This window comes from Prunus avium, chromosome 8 (assembly GCF_965620075.1).
Source record: "Prunus avium chromosome 8, drPruAviu1.hap1.1, whole genome shotgun sequence".
In the NCBI taxonomy this organism is placed as follows: Eukaryota; Viridiplantae; Streptophyta; class Magnoliopsida; order Rosales; family Rosaceae; genus Prunus; species Prunus avium.
Genome location: NC_142291.1, coordinates 23,530,835 through 23,555,285, shown reverse-complemented (window position 1 = coordinate 23,555,285; position 24,451 = coordinate 23,530,835). Strand labels below are relative to the sequence as shown.

The window sequence follows — 24,451 nt, the reverse complement described above, 5'->3', positions numbered from 1 at the left end:
ATTTGTTGTAAACCTTAGAGCAAAGACATGCTCTTGTAGGAGGTGGAATTTATGTGGAATACCATGTCCCCATGCAATCTCAGCAATATTTCAAATATGTGAAAACCCAATTGCTTATGTGGATGATTGTTATAAGCCTAAGACTTATATGAAGGCTTATGAACTAGTGATTCACCCCATCCCTTCAATGGACCAATGGAGTAAATGTGGCCTTCCTCCAATTAAACCTCTATTTAGGACAAAGGAGCCTTGTGAGGTTGAAATACCATTCCCCATCCCACCAAACCCTAGGCCTCCAAATTATATTGCCCCACTAACGAAGCTTAGAAGGGATTTCATTCAAATAAGATGTCGTGGATGCGGTCAAAGAGGCCATAATAGAGCAACATGTGATAGACAAAACAATGAAAACCAATAGGTATAACTGTTAGACACCTTGTTTACTTCTATGTTATGGCGTACTTACATTAATAATTTTCTTATACATTTGCAGGTTAATGCATCTTCAGCCCAAATAGAGCAAGGTTCTTCTTCACAACCAGTACAAGCTTCTTCACAGCCAGGATCTAGCACAGTCAGAGGGAGAGGCATAAGTAGGGGGAGAGACGTAAGTGGAGGAATAGGAAATGTTGCTCAAGCTACTGCTTACCCAAATTCACAACAAAGTGTAAGCTTTGGTTGCTCTTGGGGTTTTAAATTGCATAAGTCATTAGACAACTGAAATCATTAATTTTTTTTAGATGGCAAGAGGTAATGGACAAGGAGGCAGAGGCACAAGTAGAGGAAGAGGCAATGTTGCTCAAGCCACTGTTTACCCAAATTCACAACAAAGTATAAGCTTTATTTTTTCAACCATTCAATTTTTTATTGCTTTAGTCATTCGAAAACAATAAACATTAGTAACTTTTTCAGGTGACAAGAGGTAATGGACAAGGTGTCTTACCATCTTCACATATTAGTTTAGGAAGAGGTTTACCATCTTCAAAGCTAAGTGCAATTAGAGGAAGAGGCTTAGGAAGAGGCATAAGTAGAGGAAGAGGCTTGCCATCTTCATAGCCAAGTGTAAGTTTTTGTCATTTGGTTCAATTCTTACTCATTTGACTAATTAACCCATTTTCAACTATTCACACTTGACATTACTACATTGTTTAGGTGGCAAGAGGAAAGGGACAAGGAGGAGCAGATTTGGACAACATTTCCCATGATAATAACATGGCCTGAAAATAGAGGAAATTATTGCCAATGGTGTCATATGTTGTGTATTTTGGGATATGTACTTTTCTAGGCAGGGGGATTTTATGTAATTGGTTCTGAGACAGTGTTTGGATTGTGTAATTGGTTTTGAGTTTGAAGGGCTAAAACTGTGTAATTGCTTGCCTATTTTGGGTTAGGTACTTTTCTGGGCAGCAAGATTTTGTGTACTTTGTCTAATTGCTTTTGAGCTAGAAGGGCTTAAACTGTGTAATTGGTTGTGTATTTTGGGTTATGTACTTTTCTAGGCAGGTGAATTTTGTGTCCTTTGTCTAACTGGTCTTGATTTTGAAGGGCTCAAACTCTTTAATTGGAATGTTTATATGGATGTTCATTTTGTAAATTGCCCATGTGGTCAACAATGGAATGGCTTTTAATTTGTTCTACTCATTGGAATATTAAGTTATGTGCATCTCCCAGATATTCAAATAACCCCAATTCAAGAAAATTTGAGAACACTAATGGACATTCATTCGACAATTGAAACAAAGTCTTCACCATTACAGACGTCCTCGCCATTACAATTGAAACAGAAGTCTTCACTATTACATTCAAAGAAACAAACCCCATAACAATTAAAACTTCCCACTCATCACAAATGTTATAAACAAACCCCAAGAAAAAATCAAGGAAACCTACATTATCAATTGTCTTTGCCCATGAGCCCATTCCAAAACCCTTTTTTTCCTGAACCATTTTTTTCAATTTCTATTGCAATTCTTTCTTTTTTGCTTCCACAGATCTCAATTGTTCTTCCATTGCTCTACCTTCCTCCTTCATTGCTCTAAGTCTTCTAAGAAAATCAGGGACCACTTGTTTTCCTCTTGGACAAGTTTCATTATCCACCCACTCGAAAAAATTCATACCTCTTCTGCTATTATGGAAATCAAATCTTACCTAATTTCAGACCTCACCAAGCAATTACAAATGGAAAAGAACAACTTTTGCAACCCAAATAATAACTTACCCAATTTTTATCACAAGCATCAAACTTTCTTCCCGGGTTCAAATCTATCCACGAAGTCCGACGAATTATCCTTGTCACACAAGCGCAATACTGACTTGTGCCACTTGAGGTCGTTGAAATCTCCAACATTGCAAACCTAGGGTTCTAATTTGGGGGTTTTGGTGGAGCTTCTAACATAAATGGGAGGGTATGTGATCGGTTCATAATTGTATATCATTTTGTACCCTTCTAGCTTATGATTTGGTTATGTTTTTGAGTTAAACTTGTGCTTTTAATCCTTTTCGTGTTTATCTTTCAGTTCATTGAGCTTTAGGTAATAATGATGGCTTTGGATAGTAAATGATGCAATCCATGCATGTTAGGGCCTAATTTGGATGAATGGATGAAGAGCTTAAAGACAAACTCAATTTTGGCTACAGTCCCCTGCCAGCCCAGTTTCGTAGGTCATATTGCAAGCTTTGTTTCAGCAACCTACATAGCTCGGATGAGGCCACATTCTTCATGAACGTTGTTCCAATGGGTGTATACTATAACATATCCGAAATTCAGCCCCATTGGATAATTGTGGAGCCTGTTACCTAGCAAACACAGAGCCATGCTCAGGATGGATTTTATCAGCGCGCAAAATGAGTTAGCAATTTGTTTTGGCCTTAACTTCCTCCTCCGACCTTGGATTGGCCCAAATGATATATGGCTGGAAAGAAGACATTCTGAAATTCAAGTTTGAGTGCTTAAAGTCTTAATTTGCTTAAGGGAAGCCCAATTTGTAAGCCCTTGAAGTTGCTGGTCATGCTGACCTCAGGATGAGCTATTATTTCTGGTTGGAAGCTTGGTCATGGTGACATGAAGATGAGCTAGGGCTGCTGGTGGGATTTATTAGTGAAGTGCATCAACCAATTCAGATTTTATAATGCAAGTGTTGTATGCATTAGTGAAGTGCATCAACCATTTCAGATTTTATAAAACAAGTGTTGTATGCATTAGCCATACTTAATTCAGATTTTCAGCTTCCTTAGGCCTATATATAGTGAGGTTTCCCAAGCTTGTAAACACACCCCAAGGGGGGGAGCTCTCAAACACTTCTCTAGAGCTCCCCTCCCTTCTCTCCCTCAAATTCTCTTAGTTTTGCTTTCTAGTTCTCAATTCTAGCTTTCTTTAATGTTTTCTTAGTTGTAATTTATTTTTCTTGTTATGTAAATTCTTTTCTTAAGTTTTCAAGTTTAATTAGTTTCCAAGTTTCAATTATGGTTTTTGTTCTTATTCATTATGCTTATAAGTTAATATGCTAGTTTGAATGATTGATCACCATTTAGGCTTGCATGTTAGCTATCTTGGTTTGAATTAAGAGTATACACCATGCTTTAATTCGAATTGAACTATGAATAGGAAGAGTATGTATGGACATTCGACAACAAGGATTAGATACATACTTGGTTGTTTAAAATGTTCTTCTATGCTTAATGGGTTCCTAATGCTTAATTTTAGGTTAGACAACAAATGATCAAATTAGGGAATTAGGAACACAAGGTTATGACCACACACCATGGCTTAATCATACTTTAGCTAGAATCAATCCATTAATCTAAATTGAACTTGGGAACTTATTTGCTTGAGTTACTTATTTCTTTCTTCCTTGTTTTATGTTCTTTGTTTTTGTTTCTATTTTGTGTAGGGAAACTAAATTGGATCATTCAATCACCAATCCCTGTGGAATCGACCTCGCACTTACATACGCTAAACTACCAACGGTTCGTGCACTTGCGAGTATCACAAGTTGAGGATGCAACTGAATCCATTTTGGTGCAGCTGTATCTACGCAACAAGTTTTTGGCGCCGTTGCCGGGGATTGGCAACATAGTTTGGTTCTATTTCTTTTCCCTACTTGTTTTATTTTTATTTTTCATTTTCATGTTTTTCTAGACAATTTCAAGTTTTAAAGTTAATGACGTTAATGGACAAGTTGTGTTTGTAGTCCAACAGAAAAGGACAATTGCCCAACAAGCAAGAGAACTGGGTTTAAGTCCCAGCTTACACAACCCATTGGTGCTTGTTGCTTTGCAGCATGAAATTGGACGTGTGTTGATTTTCCTTTTCATTTTAGTTTTTATTTCCTAATCCTTTTAATTCCATTTCAAGTTTGTGCGTTTGTTTTAGCAATTTATGACAGCTTAATAAAAATGGAGAGAGATGGCAACCTCAATCATAAGAATGGGAAGTGTGGAGCAATGGGAGAAGTCGCGACCTCCAAGTGCATCACACTCGACCTAATCGCTTCAAGGGGGAGCATTTCAATCCTTTCTCTTTTTTTTGAATTCTGTTTATTTCCATAATTGTTTTTACCTTTTGGTTCACGATGAGTTCTTTGTTTTTCTGTGCTGAATCCAACCATATAAAGAACGTGAAATTTGGACTTACGGTTGGAAAGTTATAGCCTAAAAACTGAACACAGGTCGAAGCTGAAAAACAGAGAAACGAATCTGTCCAAATGGTGATAAACGGGTGATAGAAAGTGCTGTTTGTGTTTTTCTTTGGTTTATTGGTTTGTTTCTTTTAGTACAACAATTTATGTTGTTTGTTTGAATTTGTTTAGAGTACTTAATTAATTTTCGTTTATGGTTTGTTGTTCCATTTTATCTTAATTTGTTTTTGTTTCTTATCTTAAAAATTTTAAAAAGATTTTTCATATGAGCTGACTTATGGTAACTCCAGTGAGCACTTCCGTCAATACAGTGTCTAGGAGTTCTATAGGCGACACCTTCGGTGTCTAAGAAGTTTGGGTTTTAAGCGGGACCATTGTGACCCCTCCAACCTTCCCGGATCCCCTGGCTGTGTTTTCTGAGGCCCTTAACTGGTCATCCGTGAGTTGCTTGTATATTCGTGTGTTTTTAAATTAAGTTTATTTTTATTTTCTTTGTTTTCTTTTCTGTTGAGTCTTTGTTTTTGATTTGTTTTTGTTTTTGTTTCGTTAAGTTAGTTTATGTTTTTATTTACGTGGTTTGGTTGGTTAGTTTATTTCTGAGTGTTAAAACACATTTTTATTTCAAACATTGCATAAAAAAAAAAAAAAAAAAAACAACAAAACAACAAAAACAAAATAAAACAAAAACAATAAATAAAAAAAACAAAAAAAAGAAAAAAAGAAATATTCTTCATCTTCTTCATCATCATGGCTTGCCTCTATTTTCTCGCACTTGTAGAATCTGCAGCAGCTCCACATGGTCCTCATTTTTTCTTTGCAGTGCTTCCACGTGCTGATTGGCACAGTAGAGCCGCTTCTGCAAGTCCGCCACCATAGCCTTCAAGGAAGCTATTTCCTCGCTCATCGCGGCACACTCCCTTGTCCTCGCTAGTAGGCGCATGCCCAAATTGGTAGCGGAGACCGCGTGGAGCACAGTTAAATTGTGGGACTCCTCTACCGCTGCCTTATCAGACCTCTGTGCCATATGCAGATGATCTGTCGGAGTGAGCTTGCTGCTAATCATGCCTCCTAGCAGCACTGCTCTGTTCGACAGTGCCTCAGAAAAGTTCGGTATTGCCTCAGCAAAGTTTGAGGCCGTGCCGTGATGATATGAAGAGTTTGGAAAGACAGTGTTTGGAGGAGCCCTTGTCTGGGCATTCGGTGGTGCAAGTGAGAGCTCAAGGTTGAGATCATCAAGGTGAGTGCATGAGGATGCCATTTGTTTTGCTTCTGAATTTTTTGATGTTTTTCCTTGAGTTTGCAGGAAGAAATGCTGGGTATCATCCGCTTGCAGAGGTGTGGTTTAAATAGACATACGCTGATGAGAGAGAGCCAACACCATTTCGGATTTCCCGGGCATGCTCGACCTAATCGCTTCAAGGGGGAGCACCTTTACTTTCACTTTACTTTTCTTTTTTCCGTGTTCTCTGGTGTTTTATGTTTTTGCCCGTTACTTTCATTTTCTAGAGCTTTGTGTTTTTGCTTTTTCCTTTCGGCTGTCATCTTTATTTTATTTTAGTTAGGGAACTGTGCTTTCTTTTCCGTTTGTCGTCTTTGTTTGATTTAAGTTTGGAAAGTGTGCTTTCTTTTCCGTTTTCTTTTTCCTTCTGCAACTTTACTTCCGAAACAAAATTAAAAAAAATCACAAAAACAACAAAATAAAATAAAAACAACAATAATGCAGTAGGAAATCATTTCTTCTCAGTGCTTGGTGTCTCGACCATTGGAGCTTTGAGTTTGGCCCTCTGGCTGTCCTCTTCCGGGGCTTCACGCACAGCTTCTTGGGGCTCATCACTTGAGCTCCCAAAGATCGCAATCTTAGCTTGAGCGTAACTACTCTCGCGATCTGCTTGTTTGCGTTTACCCGGTCGGTCTAGGTCTTCCAGCTGTTTTCGCATGTCGCGAGAGTACAACTCTACCATCTTTGATAGGTTTCTATTCTCGTCCCGCAATACTTCTAGCTGGTGTCGATTCACCTCCACTATCCTTGACCTTTCCCTTTTCAAGCTTTTTATAGCAGTCTGACACTCCTCAACCATACTTCGCTCCGCCGCCAACTGACCTTTCAGCACCTCTACCTCATGGGACTTCGCAAGTAGGCGATGACCCAAACTTGCGACTGTTGCCGTACTCTGCACGCTCAGTGCCAGGGCATCGCTCACGACCCGGTTGTCATCTCTTGTCCCCAGAACACGTATATCTTTAGGAGTCACCAGATTTCTGCCCACTCCAATGGCAACATCGTTGTCCAGGAGTATTGAGTCAGTTACTGTCACAGGCCCCCGTGCGGAAGCAAAGTAGGGCATCCATACTGGTGCCGCTGCTTGGCCTCGTGTCTGAGTCGGTGGAGCTAGGTTGAGATCCAACGAAAAGGGGTAGGAAGAGGCCATTTGATTTCTCACTCTCTTTTCTTCTTTCTTTCTTTTCTCTTTTGTGTGTTTCTGAGTTTGTGTTTTTTTACCCTTTCTTTTTACCTTTTATAGACTTAGTCTGCTAAACCCTAGCCGCTGCGGTTCTGAGTTCTGTGCGGCCCTTACTGCTTATCTCTATATGTCGCCGCACCCGTTTCCCAACCCCCTTAATTGCATTTTCACCTTTCACCACCTTCAAGTGAAAAAGTCGTCGCGCCTTCCTACGAGTCTAATAATTCTAGCTTGGGGGATGTGAAAGCGGCCTCTGCACGCCGACACGTCCCTCACCTATTTTCCCCGTGACTTCCCAGGAACCAAGGCATCAAGGACCACACTTTTTCTGTTTCGTAAATACCCGCCTTCGCACTCCCAATTCACGTTTCATTAAATTAAAATAAATAAATAAAAATTAATAACATTGTGGGCTTCGGGTTTTCACCGTTGTTAGGTTTCAAAGTTTGTTAACTTCTTTTGGGTTGGGCTTTCAATCGTTTGGGTTTTGGTTTGTGTAAGACTGTTTGTTTTCTGTTTCGAGTGTTTTACTGTTTCGTTATTTTTATTTTTAATTTTTTTTTTATTTTGTTTGTAATTTTTATTTTGTAATTATTTTATTTCAATTCTTGTGTGTTTTGTGATTTTATATTTACTTTAGTACCTTTCATTTCTTGTTATGACATTGCTTGTTCCTAATTTTTAAACATTGAGGACAATGTTCATATCTAGGTTTGGGGGTATTGGAGTTTACCAAGTAAATTTAGTTTCTCTTATTAAAAAATATATATATATTTCTTGCTTTTTTTTTCTTTTTTTTTTTTTTTTTTTTCTATATTTTGAGTCTTGTTTTGTTTTGAGTCACTTTCCGAACACATTTGATGAGATTGTGATAAATGTTTGCATGACTTAAATGAAAATTGAATTTTATTTATTTATTTATTTATTTATTTATTTTATTTATTTTTGTTCCTTGTAAATTCTTCTTGTAAAATAAAAAATATATATAAAATAATTCATTAATTAATTAATTTGGCATCGTTCTAGCATGGTATGTTCGAAACCTTCTTTGCACTTGCCATTTGTTTCATAATTTTCCAATTAAAGGATTTGCATGACCCAAAGAATTGTATCAAGCATAAATTAGACTTATATAACCATATAATGTGAGCTTTTGAGCCTTGTGCTTCATTTCATGAGTGTTATACACATACTCTTATTTTCTTGTCATCAAAGTTGTTGTTTGATCTCATTATTCATTGATTTGGTTGAACACTTAAAAGTCATTCATTCTTATGCAATTTGATTTCATGACATTTAAAGAAATGATATTAAGGCCTTCTTTGGATCGTTTGTACCTTTCAAGCTAACCTTATGCATGCTTAAGCATGATTTTCCATTGTTAACCATTTTGAGCCTACATGTAAACCTTTTTCTTTCATTTACCAATTATATTTCCTCGCCTTAGCTTGAAAAACAAATATTTATCTTTCTAAGGAACTCATGAGCTCTAATTCGGATGTGTTTTTCATGCTAAGTTTGGGAAGGGATATTACATAGAAGAAAAAAAAGAAAAAAAAAGAAAATCACACAATTGGTGAAAGAAAAGAAAAGAAAAAAGTTATGATTAAATGGTAGTTGAATGAAATTTTGTTTTTGGGTTTCATTGGTGTTTGGAAAGGAGTTTAAATCATTGTAAATGAAGGTATAAGGAGTTTTGATCATGTAAAAAAAAAAAAAAAAAAAAAATCTAATCGTGATGATTCGAAGTCTTGTAAACAATTTTTTTTTTATGCTCTTACATTGTGAGTTCCTTGGACTTTGTATTATCCATACCTTTCATTTCTCACTCACCTTACACCCTTGGCCCCATTACAACCTATGCTAAAGACCTAAATTGATCTTAAATGTCATGTGGTTGAATTGCATTCATTTTTCTACTTTTAAGTGTTTGGTCTCCTTCTTGAGATCATATTAATGCAAGTTCTTCATCTTCCTATTTTTGAGTTAAGTACCTTATGATTTAACTCTAATCCCATGTCTATAACTGAGTGTTGCATTGTAGCCCTCTTCTGAGTGATTCATTTGTGAGAGGACAACTTTGGTGAGATTTGAAGTTGCATTTGTGCTTGGTATGATTTTTGAAATTGTGTGGAAACTAAGATTGGGGAATTTGTTGCATTTGGCTATCACACTACTACACTTTGAGCATATTATGTTTTGAACTTTGCCGCTTTGTGAATAATGTCTAAAATTGAGCATTTATTGTCAAAACGTTTAAGTCATGTGCATGAGTCATTTCTCTTCACAAAATGTTCGGAAAGATTGTTTTGAGTTTTTATTTTGATTTTGTTTTTTTTGTTTTTTGTGTTTTGTGTTTTGTTTTTTTTTTTTATGTTTGTTTTTGGTTTTGGTTTTGCTTAAGAACTAACAAATCTAATAAGTTTTCTAACCATTTTGTTTTGTAGAGTTAGAAAAACGTTTGTGGGTATCGTAACTGTTAAACCCTCAGGAGACACAACTCCTCCTACTAGGGATGCCTAGAGGTTTAAAGGCTTGTTGCATTCGCTCAATGCAATCGAGTTACCTACGAAAGTGGTCTAGTTAACTTCTTGTTTTGTTTTTAACTTTGTTTTGTGTTGTTTTGCTCGAGGACTAGCAAAATCTAGGTTTGGGGGTATTTGATCGGTTCATAATTGTATATCATTTTGTACCCTTCTAGCTTATGATTTGGTTATGTTTTTGAGTTAAACTTGTGCTTTTAATCCTTTTCGTGTTTATCTTTCAGTTCATTGAGCTTTAGGTAATAATGATGGCTTTGGATAGTAAATGATGCAATCCATGCATGTTAGGGCCTAATTTGGATGAATGGATGAAGAGCTTAAAGACAAACTCAATTTTGGCTACAGTCCCCTGCCAGCCCAGTTTCGTAGGTCATATTGCAAGCTTTGTTTCAGCAACCTACATAGCTCGGATGAGGCCACATTCTTCATGAACGTTGTTCCAATGGGTGTATACTATAACATATCCGAAATTCAGCCCCATTGGATAATTGTGGAGCCTGTTACCTAGCAAACACAGAGCCATGCTCAGGATGGATTTTATCAGCGCGCAAAATGAGTTAGCAATTTGTTTTGGCCTTAACTTCCTCCTCCGACCTTGGATTGGCCCAAATGATATATGGCTGGAAAGAAGACATTCTGAAATTCAAGTTTGAGTGCTTAAAGTCTTAATTTGCTTAAGGGAAGCCCAATTTGTAAGCCCTTGAAGTTGCTGGTCATGCTGACCTCAGGATGAGCTATTATTTCTGGTTGGAAGCTTGGTCATGGTGACATGAAGATGAGCTAGGGCTGCTGGTGGGATTTATTAGTGAAGTGCATCAACCAATTCAGATTTTATAATGCAAGTGTTGTATGCATTAGTGAAGTGCATCAACCATTTCAGATTTTATAAAACAAGTGTTGTATGCATTAGCCATACTTAATTCAGATTTTCAGCTTCCTTAGGCCTATATATAGTGAGGTTTCCCAAGCTTGTAAACACACCCCAAGGGGGGGAGCTCTCAAACACTTCTCTAGAGCTCCCCTCCCTTCTCTCCCTCAAATTCTCTTAGTTTTGCTTTCTAGTTCTCAATTCTAGCTTTCTTTAATGTTTTCTTAGTTGTAATTTATTTTTCTTGTTATGTAAATTCTTTTCTTAAGTTTTCAAGTTTAATTAGTTTCCAAGTTTCAATTATGGTTTTTGTTCTTATTCATTATGCTTATAAGTTAATATGCTAGTTTGAATGATTGATCACCATTTAGGCTTGCATGTTAGCTATCTTGGTTTGAATTAAGAGTATACACCATGCTTTAATTCGAATTGAACTATGAATAGGAAGAGTATGTATGGACATTCGACAACAAGGATTAGATACATACTTGGTTGTTTAAAATGTTCTTCTATGCTTAATGGGTTCCTAATGCTTAATTTTAGGTTAGACAACAAATGATCAAATTAGGGAATTAGGAACACAAGGTTATGACCACACACCATGGCTTAATCATACTTTAGCTAGAATCAATCCATTAATCTAAATTGAACTTGGGAACTTATTTGCTTGAGTTACTTATTTCTTTCTTCCTTGTTTTATGTTCTTTGTTTTTGTTTCTATTTTGTGTAGGGAAACTAAATTGGATCATTCAATCACCAATCCCTGTGGAATCGACCTCGCACTTACATACGCTAAACTACCAACGGTTCGTGCACTTGCGAGTATCACAAGTTGAGGATGCAACTGAATCCATTTTGGTGCAGCTGTATCTACGCAACAGTATGCATTCCTACGTTGGCTTCGTCCAGTGGCGAAGCCAGGATTTCATGTGTGTGGGGGCCTCTTACAAATTATAAAGAATCAAAAATTCAAACTCACAATACATACGAAAAATAGTATATATATATGTCACATATGTTAAGAATTATATTGCTTATTGGTTGCAATCATAATTGTCCTCAACAAAGGAATAGAAAAATACATTTTGAGCAAGAAAAATTGCAAGAGATAGACAAATAGTAGCGATTTAGCAAATATCTTTAAAGCTTTTCCCCCAATTAAACCCAATAGAAAGAAAAAATCAAAATTTCACAAACTAAAAAAAACCTTAGGTCCCTTCATGCATTCATATCATAAATGAAAAAATGTTTTATGTAAAAATATTGACTAAGTATGAAAAATAGTTTTTCAGAATAATCATTTTCTCAAGATAATTTTTGGCGGCTTTTATTCCTTACACATCAAATAAGAAAACTTGATTTTATGGGATTTTAGTATGAAGTATATATTGACTTAATGAGCCATCATTTTTAGCCTAAATCGTATTTTGCACTAAAACCGAATTTTCATATTTTGATTTGGTAGGAATTTGATTTTCTAGTATTTTTATTTGAATCCAAATATGGGGTACTTCCTTATTTAATTGTAAACTTAAGTAAATGGAGTAATATAAAAAATAAATTAAAGTAAAAGGAGAAAGACATTTACTTAAATGTTGAAAATGGAAATAAGGTAATCTGTATACCTGGAGTGCACCACTACCAGCTAAGCAAATGGGAAATTTGAAGCACCTCATTATACCTTAATAGGTCCTCCACAACACATGTGGGTACATATCAAAACATACAGTATTTGAAATAATATACATGTACAAATACATAACAGTATATTACTTTTAAAATATTAAAAAATTGAGTGGGGGACCGTGACCACACAGGTCCCAATGTTGCTCCACCCCTGGCTTTGTTGATTTAGAGGAGGGTACTCACCTAAAAATACGATTTTGTCCCTCGATTTCATGGAATAATACATAGACTTTGACGGTAGGACCATCTTGATACAAAATAAAGAGTTTAATGACGTTTCAAATGAAAATTTTAGTTGGTGGACCGAAATGATACTGGAGCAATAGTTTGGGGACCATTAAAGTCATTAACCCTTCAAGTAAATAATTGGGGGAATAAAGTCGTTATCTATTTCCCAATAAATGAATAAATAGAATTAATATTCATATAGATAATTAAAAATGGATAGGTAAAGCCCCCAAAGTTTTTTGTTGGACTTTTAGAGAGGCGATAACACTACACAGATGTTTAAGACTTGAACCCAATATGTTTCTGGGGGAGTAATTACTCCAAACCACTACACTAGTGGATCCTTTCTCCACCCCCAAAGTGCTTATTTAACCAAGTTTGCAGCGTAAATCCCACCGGCCATGCGAACTTTTTCGAAACTGCCAAGTTAGGAGCGGATGTAGGGGCCTCAGAAGACGAACCAGAACTCAAAGAGGGAGAAATCTCAGCAGAGCTAACAAGGGAAAATGAGGGAGGAGAAGGCGGAGAGTCAGCTTCGGGCGCAGTAGGACCAGCCTTTGGTGGAGCGCTCGATGGAGAAGGGGAAGGTGAAGCCTTAGATGGAGCAGCACTCGATTGAGAATGTGCATGAGACTTGCCAGGTGATGATGCATGGGATTTTTCCGTTGTTGAGACCAGCAAGAGGGAAGCCATTAGCACCAAAACAACACTACTGAATCGACCCATTGGAGAGAGAGAGAGAGATGGGGCTTTGGGGGGGTTTAAGAGGCAAATGAAGTAGCCAGCCAGGGATGGGTTTTATTGAGAGAAGATGTTGCGTTTTATAAAGGGATGCTGAGGAGGCTTGGCTTGTAGAACAATGGTCTGTTGAATAGTGAGAACTAGTTTGAACGGTGGAGATTTCTCCAAGGTGGATTTGGTTGGAGCAAAACGTGGATTGTTTGTATATTGGGGTGCTTTTCCTAGCTGTTGTATGTATAGTTGAAGTTGATAATGTAACGGTTAGTTTCCATAAGTCCTAACAAGTTCCTCCTAATTTATTGGTCATTCTTCTTCATCATTTCTAAATTTAAAAGCATTCATCATTGACCATAACAAGATCCAGTACTGACCATTAAAAAAAATTCATTATTGTTATAACATCTAAAAGAGAGAGCTGCTATTTCCACCCCCTATCCTATTTCCCCACCCACTTTATTTTCAAAACTTTAAATACAAATTTACCCCTTCGTAAAATGACTTCTAAAGACTTAGTGCATGTTTGGCATTGCTTATTTGGGGTGATAAGTGATTTTTTAAAAAATTTGGGAAGCCCAACCTGTTTGGTAAACTATGAGAAAATCACTTATTGTTAAAAATTGTTGTGAGAGAAAGCTATAGGGGAAAGCAGCTAATGAAGTGCTTTCATTTTCTGATTATGCGGGAATCAGTTTCGAAAAGACGCTGAGTTCAATGATTATGCGGGAATTAGTACCAACAACACTTTTAACAAAAAATTTATCAAATGCCAAACTGTTTTCTCTTACAGCTGATTTCTCTCACAGCAAATCTTACAGCGATTATTTTCACAGCACAGCAATACCAAACTGGACATAACCCACCTATTCTTTAAAAATAATTTAACTTTTAAATTTTTAAAACCAAAAATAAAAATCTCGTAGCCGAGCAACCCCTCTCTCCCCCCAACCACCTTCTCCGACCCACCCCACAATCTTCTTCTCTCCCCCTCTCTTCCCAGACGCATCCGTTTCACTCTTGTGCTCAATGCTCACACTCAAGCAAAGCTTGTACAGAGAGAAGAGAAATCCGGTTTCTGGCGTCTCACACCAAGGTATATTGGAATCACTCTAATAATAGTGTAGGGTATCTAAGGCTTCAAAAATTTCCTATAATGGTCCGCAACAATTTTATTGCGACCATATGAGGAAAGGGTATCAATTCCTTATAAATGTATAAAACTTCACCCACTGTTATGTTTTTTGGAAATAATTTATTTTTATATTAATTCATTTTAATGTAGCCTTCCTTCATTCTGTTTTCTTTTAGACGAAATTCTCATTGTCATATTTGATTTTATGGTATGATTGTTCACATAATGTCACATGCTTTTTTTAATTTGTAATGGGTTTCACTCATATTTTCATATTATTAATTATGCTGAGTAATTATATCATGCAATCATCGTATTGACATGGTATAATGCATTAGTCGAACAAATATACATATATAGTAGAAAACATAGATACGCGACAACAAGGTGACACTCATGTATTTTTATGAATTTCAATACATCACGACTTTTCACTGAAAAAGAAAATTAAATATAGATAAATATTCATTTAAACAATTAAAACAACAAATGTATATAATGATATGGCAAGAAAATTTTCTCAAAAATTTAAAAAAAATCATGAACTTATGATTTTGCACCAATTGTTCCCCAATTGGATTTTTAGTGGATGAGTGTATTGTGCTTGAGACTTGCAATAGAATTAGCCCCGTTGTATTTGAGACCGTCGAGTCTTGGAATGTTGGCTTAAGACTGATTGATCTTGAGATATGAGCCAATGCATATTACCATTACGTCTTGGGCCATCAAATTTTGTAATTTGATATTGGGCCTGTAGCTGTTAGTGATTTGTTAATGAGTTGAGTCCTCACAAGCCTTTAACTTTGTTGATCACGTCTGAGCTCAAGGCAACAATGCACATGGCCTACCAACCTGCGAACTGAAGTCTTTTGTGACCTCTTGCTATTTTGTTTGTTTATGTCTTAATCGTCTTTTGAGTCTCAATTTTTTGCAGGTGGCGTTGGAACAGAAGGGAACAATACCACTTCCTTCTTACTTTCACGTGGTGGGTTCACCACCACAGGCTTCTATTTTTTTTCTTTTGTTTACCCTCAGCGAAACATAATAACCCAAAGGTCTGATTTTGGATACTGAGAAAGAATTCCTCTTTCTTTTTTATTATGTGGGTCCATGAAGTTCTCAGACTTCACTTCATACCGCACAATTTTATTGTCCCGCTAACATAAGAGGAACCCAGAAAACTCCAAGTCTTTTAACGGCGCTGTGAAACATAACAATCCCCACGGATTGAACTTGCTGTTTTGGATGATGAAGGCATCAGTGAGAGAAATCTCAAGATCTTGTTGTTTGAGATGCTTGAAGGCATCACAGAGAGAGACCCAACAGTCTTGAACGGAGCGGAGCCAAGGGTGGATCCACATAGGAGCGAGAGGGGTCAATTGATCCCTGCAAGCTCGGAATTCACAATTGGAGGTGAAGATGTTGACCTCTGCAAATTACCCACAAACTGCTTGATGAAATGCTCCTGACGTCAAAATGACAAAATTGTACAGATTACTTTATTTCCATTTTCAGCACTTAAGTAAATGTCTTTGTCCTTTTACTTTCATTTATATTTTACTCCATTTACTTAAGTTTACAATGTAAATAAGGAAGTACCCCCTGCTTGGATTCAAATAAAAATACTAGAAAATCGAATTCCCACCAAATCAAAATATGGAAAATTGATTTTAGTGCAAAATACGATTTAGGCTAAAAATGATGGCTCATTAAGTGAATAAATACTTCATACTAATATCCCATTAAATCAAGTTTTCTTGTTTGATGTGTAAGGAATAAAAGCCGCCAAAAATTATCTTGAGAAAATGATTATTCTGAAAAACCATTTTTCATACTTAGCCAATATTTTTACATAAAGCAATTTTTCATGTATGATATGAATGCATAAAGGGACCTAAGGTCAATCCAAGTAAAAAGCCTTAGATGTTTAATCCAAAACAAGTTTTACAAGAATAACCTAACTCTTATGTATTAAAGAAATATTTGCTTGAATAAGCTCCCCCTAAGAGAGTACTCGTAAGGGTCCAAAGTTTGAGAGCTAGAGCCCAAAAGAAATGGAGATAAAGCCCAAAATCAAAATGACGACGTACATGACGTAAATGCCCTAAAATGAGCAGGATTGCACTAATATATGCCAGGTATTACGTCGAATAGAACGAGACGCCTTGGGAGGCGAAGATGATTTTGCTAATTTTTTGGTTTATTATCACATTCTTAGAGATATTTCTGGTTTATTTTACTGTGTGTCTATTTTTTGAAGTTGATGCAGTTCTCTTTGATAATGAACATGAGTATTTTGTATAGTTTTATCTATTAACTATGAATTAGAATATTATCGTTTCATTTCGATGGGTCTATGTTGTATAGAATTTTTTTTAACCTTTTACACATTGACCCCTAGAATGAAAATTCCTGGATCCGCCACTGAGCAGAGCCACATCTTGGAGAGGATTCCTGACTTTATTTATGATGATAGAAGTCATCAGAACTAGCAATCCTTATGGATTAATTGAGCATTGGATGTTGAGTGCATCCACATATGTATTTGAGTGGAGCCTTGACTAAGAGATTCCTGACTTTGTTCATGATGATAGAAGTCATCATAGCCGGGCATCTTCATGGGTTGTGTTGTGATTTTAAACAACCTGAAAATTTGAGATTATAAAGATTAGTCTAAACACAAATTATACTCGCAAGTGCACAAGGTCAATCGTAATATAGCATGGCAAATACGAGGTCATTCCCACGAGGATTGAGTTCAACTTCCAATTAGTCTAACCTAATTTCCTTCACAAAATACTTTACTACTCTAATTATATAAACAAGAAATTAAACACGTAGCATACTCACGTAAATACAAAAGGGGTTTTTGAAAGAATGATTTAATTAACAACGAAATTAAAAGACAAAATAAGTAGAAAGTCACGAAACACAAGGATGAGAAATTCAAATTGATAAAAGCACTAGGACAATGAATTCACCACTAGTAATCCGATCTAGCCTCATATTCACCTACCTATTTACTAACCATTTGATGTCGCCGCTTAGTTTTCCTTTTTCATGAATTACCTATGGTATTTAGGCTAACTCGTATATTCCTACATGCAATTCGCCTATGGTATTTAGGTCAAATATCAACACATAGAAACTCATTAAGATCAGTGAAAACCTTGAACAATGTAAACCCTAGGAGTATGGTATTTACCCTAGACGAATTACAAATCCTAATCACATGAAGCAAGCCTCAAATTAAGTATGGTATTTACTCTAATTTGCATCTGATTACTCAATTAAAAGTCTAGATGGTGATCAAGCATCAAGATAATCAACCAAGTTATTAAGCACAGTGATTAAGAATCCAACATCAAACGGCAATCAATAGATAGGTAAAATAAGAAAACTAGATTATCATACTAGGGCTACATCATGCCCTAGCAAAGAAAATTAGTTACACATAATCTTAGAATTCGACATAAACAAAAACATAAGGAAGAAACAATAAAACTTAGCCAATTGCGGTACTCTTCCGGCGTCTCCAATTTCTCCTAGTCTTTTCCGTCCTCCCTAAGGAGTTGTTTCTCATGCTTAAATAGGACACCCCACGTCTATTCCTACCCTAGCTGGGCTTTTACAGTAGCCCACAATAAAGAAAAACCTAATTAAAACATAAATCCAAAATGGTAAGTACTTGACTCCTCTTCCTACTTGGACTGGGATAACATGTCAGTTACTTTGCCTGCACGTTTGGGGTTGTTCCTCCTCCAAGAAAAATCGGGAAAAATATGTAAATTGTAGATTTTTGTCTTATCTTTCCATCCATATATCGCACGCCTTGAGGAAAAATCAGGAAAGTCTTCAAATGGTCATTCTTCCACAACAGCACAGTTTTGACGGGATTGCATCTTATGCTGACTTAACTTCAAAGACTGCTCTCATTGGCTGCTCCGAAAATTCTAGAAAAATTCCACAATCATCTTCAAGATCTTAGCTTTCATCTCCAATTGGTCTTGTGCTAAAACTCCACCAAAAAGTCGTATTTCCGTTGAAAACACATTACTTGCTCTGGAAAGCTGAAATTTGAGAAAATAAAGTAATAAGTCCTTTTTAAACCAAATTCTCCTACAAAAACTAAGTATAAAGAGTACATAAATATGTAATTTTATGGACTTATCAGGTTGATTGGGCACTCAATAGGGAACGCATCACCAAAAATATTTGAGCGGAGCAATGCCTTAGATAGATTCCTGACTTTGTTTATGATGACAGAAGTCATCATGGCCAAGAATTTTCATGGATTGATCGAATCTTGGAGCCTTGAGAAGCAAGAAAACCTGTTCAACAAAACAATGAATTTACTTGAGATAACTCATGCTTGCTTGTTGTCTTTCTCTTATTTTCCTGCGGCTGCTCCTCTTCCCTCTGTTCCTTTTTCCTCCCAGCCATCTAGCCCTTTTTATAGGCTTCAATGTGAGGAATTTAAGTTGAAGTGAATAGCCACTTCTTAACTGGGATGATTATCTTTCATTGTTTGATACTTGGCAAACACTTATATTTTTTGATAAACTTGCAAGGAGGAATATTTCAATCCCATTCAAATACAAGTTTATGGCTACCATTTTATTTTATTAAAATTAGGGCTAGCAATGGGTTGTGTCGTGTTGGGTTCGTGTTGTGTCAAGATTATATACGTGTCAGGAATGCTCAACCCAAACCCGACCAGTTTAATAAACGTGTCAAGCACGGGTTGAACCATTAAGTTCTCGTGCGGATTTCGGGTCGTGTCGAGTTGACTCGCTAAGTAGTAACAACTAAAAGACATTAAACAAAATTAGAAAAATTAAGAATAAAAAAATAAAGGGGTTAGTGGGTTGGCGGGTTACATGGGTATTTTAGCGGGTTGGCAGGTTACATAGATATTTTAGCGGGTTAATAGGTATTTTAGAGGGTTGGTGGGTTGACCCGCCATGACCCATTTTGTTAAACGGATTAAATAAGTATTTTAACGGGTTGGCGGGTTAACCCGAAATCCAACCGTTTATTAAACGGGTCAAAACGGGTTGACCCAAAAATGACCCGAATTTTAGTCGTGTGGGTTGAACCCGCTAAATTCTCTCGAGGGTTTCGAGTTGTGTAACGGGTCGTGCCCAAAATTGTCACCCCTCTTTTTTTGGTGAACATTTCACACCCAACACCTAATAAACTAGTGAACAACAAAATTGTCACCCCTCTTTTTTTGGTGAACATTTCCCTAAGAATGCATTTTGTCCTACTAGGATTCTGAATCTTCTGATTCACCAACTCTTCATTTGGTTCTCTTGCAGAGATGTTATTTTTTATTTTTAAAGTGTTATAAAACTAGAGAGAACTTGTTCTCATCAAGATAAGAACAAGAATCTGTATGTAAAAATAAACCAAGCATGCAACTTTTCCTTTGTTACTATTTTAATAGTTTCCATTCTCACTTTTGTTAAAAATTAACTGAGCTTTGTTATTGGGTATGGAGCTGCATAGGACTCGAAGATTCTCCTTCACATACAAAATCTGCATTTATTTTTGTTAATTACATCATGAATTGGTGCCTAGTGTTTTTATTGGTTGTTGCTGCTCTGTTTTTATCCATCCCAATGGCCACCTGAGCTAAATTGGTTGCTGCTCTGTGAGGTTTTTATAAATTGGTGCTTGTTGTGGTATATGCATGTGAAGCAGAAACTTTATCTTGTGGTATAAATTGGTGCTTGTTGTGGTTTTTATAAATACTGTTTGTAATTTGTATTAGTTTGCATTGAATTCTTTCTAATAGTTGTTTGGTTAATTTGCAGAATATGCAAATGATGGGGATACTTGAATTCAAATCGTGGGCTGCAAATGAAGCTTGGATTGCATAACTTTATGTTTTTGTCATTTATGTTTGGATTGTGTTTGTAATTTTGTAAGCCATAAAGCATAATTATCACTTATTTCGGTTTGTAAGCCATAAGGCATGAGTTTTAACCATTTGGATTTGGTTGATTTGGATATTGAATTTGTTGAATATTTGAATCTGTAACTTAGTCATCATTTATTTTGGTGAATGAATAGGTCGTTGAATATTGAATTGGTTCATTTTTGAGTTGTGTTATTTTGATACCGAAAAAGTACCATACCATACCGATACCGATTTGATACGGTATGGTACGGTACCAACTTTGGCAAACTATAATCCCATACCGAACCATACCGATTTTAATTTCCGGTATCGGTAGCGGTACAAGCCCAATATCGTACGGTGCCCACCCATAGTCCCACCTTTACCCGAGTAAAAGTCTTTTTGAATTGTAAGCAACAACTTTGTTTTCGGAAAGTCAAAGCTATTGGGCTTTTTCGACTTGGGCTTCTATCTTTAAGCGACTCCCTTTATGAATTCAAGCAGCACAAAGCCCATTTGGACTTTAAAAAAATCCCTTAACGGGTCTTTTTTCCATTTTAGGCCCAAACAATAACTTACTAGCCGTTATGCAAAACTAACACATCCACTGTAACTAAGTTCTATTGATCCTCACCATTAGAAAAATCTGTATCTATCTATGAAAAAACTATATCTAGCTATGAGGCCGACGTCTTTGTGTCTTCGCATCAAATAGTCACTCTTCATTAACTTACTTGATTATTTTAGAACAATTCATGGAAATAATATTGTTTTGAATTAGAAAATTGAGTTATAGGTGTTAAGCTAACGATGCAAAAGTGACTTGGTCACAAAGGTGTGGTGTTGTCACCAAGCTAGTCACAGTCATATTCTTTGCTGGAACTGGTTTTCTTGACTTGGCTTCTAAGTTTTCGTGCGAAATCTTCTTGGATTGAACTTTGGTCCTTTTTCATGCAGCAACACCGTTACATCTAACAGCCACTAAAAACCAGCCAATACAACAACCGCGTTCTGGTCACACGTTTTTAACCAAGTCCAGCTTGCTACGTAATATTTCCTTCCATCCAAACCACAAAATCTGCACCGTCCAAACCCCTTAGAAATTTCTCAAAATCCCTCTCCCTTCTCTCCTTAAACCAAACTCTCCTCAGCCCTCCCCTATAAAAAGCCCTCCCCCTTCTCTCCTTAAACCCATCCTTCGCTTCTTAATCTTGATCTGCCTGCCTCTTAAACCCCATCACGTTCTCTGTCTACATTCGCTCTTCTACAATGGCTCAATCCAACGCCGTCATTTTGGTGATAATGGCTGCCCTCTTGGTGGCCTCAACAAGGGCACAATCCCCTGCATCTTCCCCAGCCAAGTCCCCTGCCTCTGCCCCCTCTCCTTTGAGCACTCCACCCGCCGCCGCTCCTTCTCCTTTGAGCACTCCACCCGCCGCCGCTCCTTCTCCTTTGAGCACTCCACCCGCTGCTTCACCTTCTCCTTTGAGTACCTCACCTTCTCCTTCGGGCACTCCACCCTCGGCTGCTCCTTCTACATCTCCGGTCGCAGACTCTCCACCTTCTCCCCCATCGTCTTCTCCTGAATCTCCAGCCACCTCTCCCCCTTCTACGGTCTCGGGATCCCCCACCGAAGCTCCTGCACCCAACGGTGCAGTTTTGAACAGGTTCTCCCTCGCCGGTTCCGTGGCCGTTGGGGTTTTCGCTGTCGCCATGCTTATGTAAAGAGGGAAAGTACAGCGGGAGTTTTTATGAATTTTAATCATTTGTTTTATTGTATTTAATTTACCATCTGATTAATTCATTCATTTTGTAGTTGTTGATATATATGGGAATAAAAAGAGATACATTTTTTTGTCATCAGAATTGCAATCTAATTTTTCTTTATTTTATATTAAAAATTATATAATTTTGTGTTTTATTTTAATGCACGTGGAAGGAATCGAACTTAGGTTTAAGGAGGTACAGTATCTAACCCACATATGCTAGGCTTACCACATTTTTCATACCACATTTATACCATCTCTCTAATAGAGGTGGGCCCCATTGTATTGGTGGCTTTTGCACCAGCTATTGCTAACCACTGTTATTGGATTTGTCTCTGAATTCTCAAGAAATTGAGGTTCAATCTTCATTCATCCAAAAAATCTTCAAGCTCAAGATTGAATGAATATTATTTAAAAAAATCGAGAGAAACTGTGTAATTGTTGCCAAATTCACAATTGACAAGAAGCTGAGATTTGAGATTACAAATGAAAAAGCTGCAATGATGAATTAGAATTTTCTTTTTAGAAAATTTTATTATGAAGTAATTTTTTTTCTTCTGATGATGATTAAGTACTTCAAAGAGGAATCCTCTCATGAGAATGAGAATAAGTTCATTTTATACATCAATGGCTTCGGTCGTCGGTCTAACTAAGTAGTCTTATCCCGCTCAACCGCAAGTGGGAGTAAAAACTTCCCCAGTGATCTGTGGCATCATACTTTTGGTGTCTTCCACTATAGCACCGATGAGTAGTAATAGTCTTTAGAGCAGAGACGATTTGGAGAGAATCGCTCTCAAAAATAATATTAGTGAAACCCCTTTCCACCGCCAACACTGCACCCTCTCTGGCAGCCAACGCTTCAACTTGAATTACGGAATAAATATTGTCTACATATAGTGCCCTTCTTGCAACAAAATGTCCAGCACAATTCCCACTCAACCCTCCGTGCGCCCCACTACTAGGGGCCATTAACATTGATTTTTAAACACTCCTCATGCTTCAGTTTAGCCACTTATGGTCCTCCATGCGTGCACGAGCACACACATTTTGTTTGGCATAGACTCGTGCAAACTCAAACAAGCGGACAACACATTGTGGCTAGTTCTGTCAGGGGTCGGGTCCTAATTATGCCACAGCTTGTCATTCAACAGAAATTTTATTTTTTTGACTTGAAAATTAATAAATTATTTAATTTCATACAAAAAGAAATATTAAGGCTAGAAAAGAGAGATGTTTTGAAATTGAACTTGGGTAAATATTAATTTGGTTGGTTCGGTTCGGCCTAGTTCGGTTTGTTGAGGTATAGAACCGGAATGGGATCTAGTTAGAACTGGTTCAGTTTGGTTTTTTAAATTGGATTTGACTTTTTGGTCAACACGATTTTTTTCGATTTTTTCCGATCCGTTTTGGTTCGGTTGATCGGTTCTTCGGTTTCGATGCCCACCCCTAAAAGACAGCATGAGGTAGCTTTTCCACACAGCATAAAAACTAGTATGTTACTCGCTAACGTGACCGCTCGCGGGAACTGCCCAAGGAGGAGCTTGCCTGAACATCACGGCCAAAAGGGCAGTCCCGTAGAATATGAATAATAGATTCCATGAAATTCCCACAAAAATCACTAGTATCCACCTGTACTCTTCGTTTGGAAAGGTTTGCTTTTGTAGGTATAATATCTCTGCATACTCGCCACCAAAACATTTTGATTTTCCCTGGTACCTTCGCCTTCCAGAGAGGCGAATGAATTTAAATTTCGAAATCATGAACAATATCAATACTTGCCTCTAGATTGCTAAACTAGCAAGAACTTTTTAGGCTTTAACCATTACAAATTTCAACTTTACATCCATCATCCATAAGAGCAGCCCAGTATACAAATAAACAGTGTTTTGCCCCGCGATTATATTGGAGAAATCTCCACCGTTCACGTCCCTGAAAACTCGTGTCAAATTAGTTTCTCACAATCCAATGGGGACTAGTGTTATACAAGGCAAGCCTTCTCAACCTTCCTCAATAAAAACCCTACCTCTTCTCTCTATAAACCCATCCCTCGCTTATTCATTTGCCACTTGATTTCTCTCTCTTTTGGTGCTAATGGCTTCTCTCTTGCTGGCCTCAATAAGGGCACGATCCCCTGCATGGTCACCAGCTGAGTCTCCTCACCTTCTTAATTGAGCACAACATCTAAGTCTTCACCTTCTCCTTCTCCTTCTCCCTCTCCAAAAAGCTCTCCACCTGAGGCTGCTTATTCTACTTAGCCCGTCACCGGCTCTCAACCTCGTACTTAACTGTCAGCTCTTCGGAGATATTTGCTTCTTCGAACTTTACTTCCAGCCTGATATGATCAAAAAGAGCAATGTCAATTTGAAATTTGGGTTTTCACCACCCACTACTCACGTAACTATTAAATTTCAGAAAGACGGGCCAACGGTCTACTACTAGCAACACCGATATTGTCCCTAACTTAACCACCTACAACGCCCAGTATG

General features: G+C 37.2%; 1 protein-coding gene across 1 annotated transcript; it reads left to right on the top strand.

Moving 5' to 3' along the window:
• Positions 1–21,365: 21,365 nt before the first annotated feature.
• Positions 21,366–22,059, top strand: LOC148292344 (uncharacterized). The gene has a single exon (XM_088245246.1). The coding sequence runs from the start codon at positions 21,469–21,471 to the stop codon at positions 21,922–21,924; it is 456 nt and encodes a 151-aa protein (XP_088101372.1). The 5' UTR covers positions 21,366–21,468; the 3' UTR covers positions 21,925–22,059.
• The last annotated feature ends 2,392 nt before the right edge of the window (positions 22,060–24,451 follow it).

Coding starts and splice junctions, on each gene's coding strand:
- LOC148292344 (XM_088245246.1), top strand. CDS start 21,469: ATGGCTCAATCCAACGCCGTCATTTTGGTGATAATGGCTGCCCTCTTG.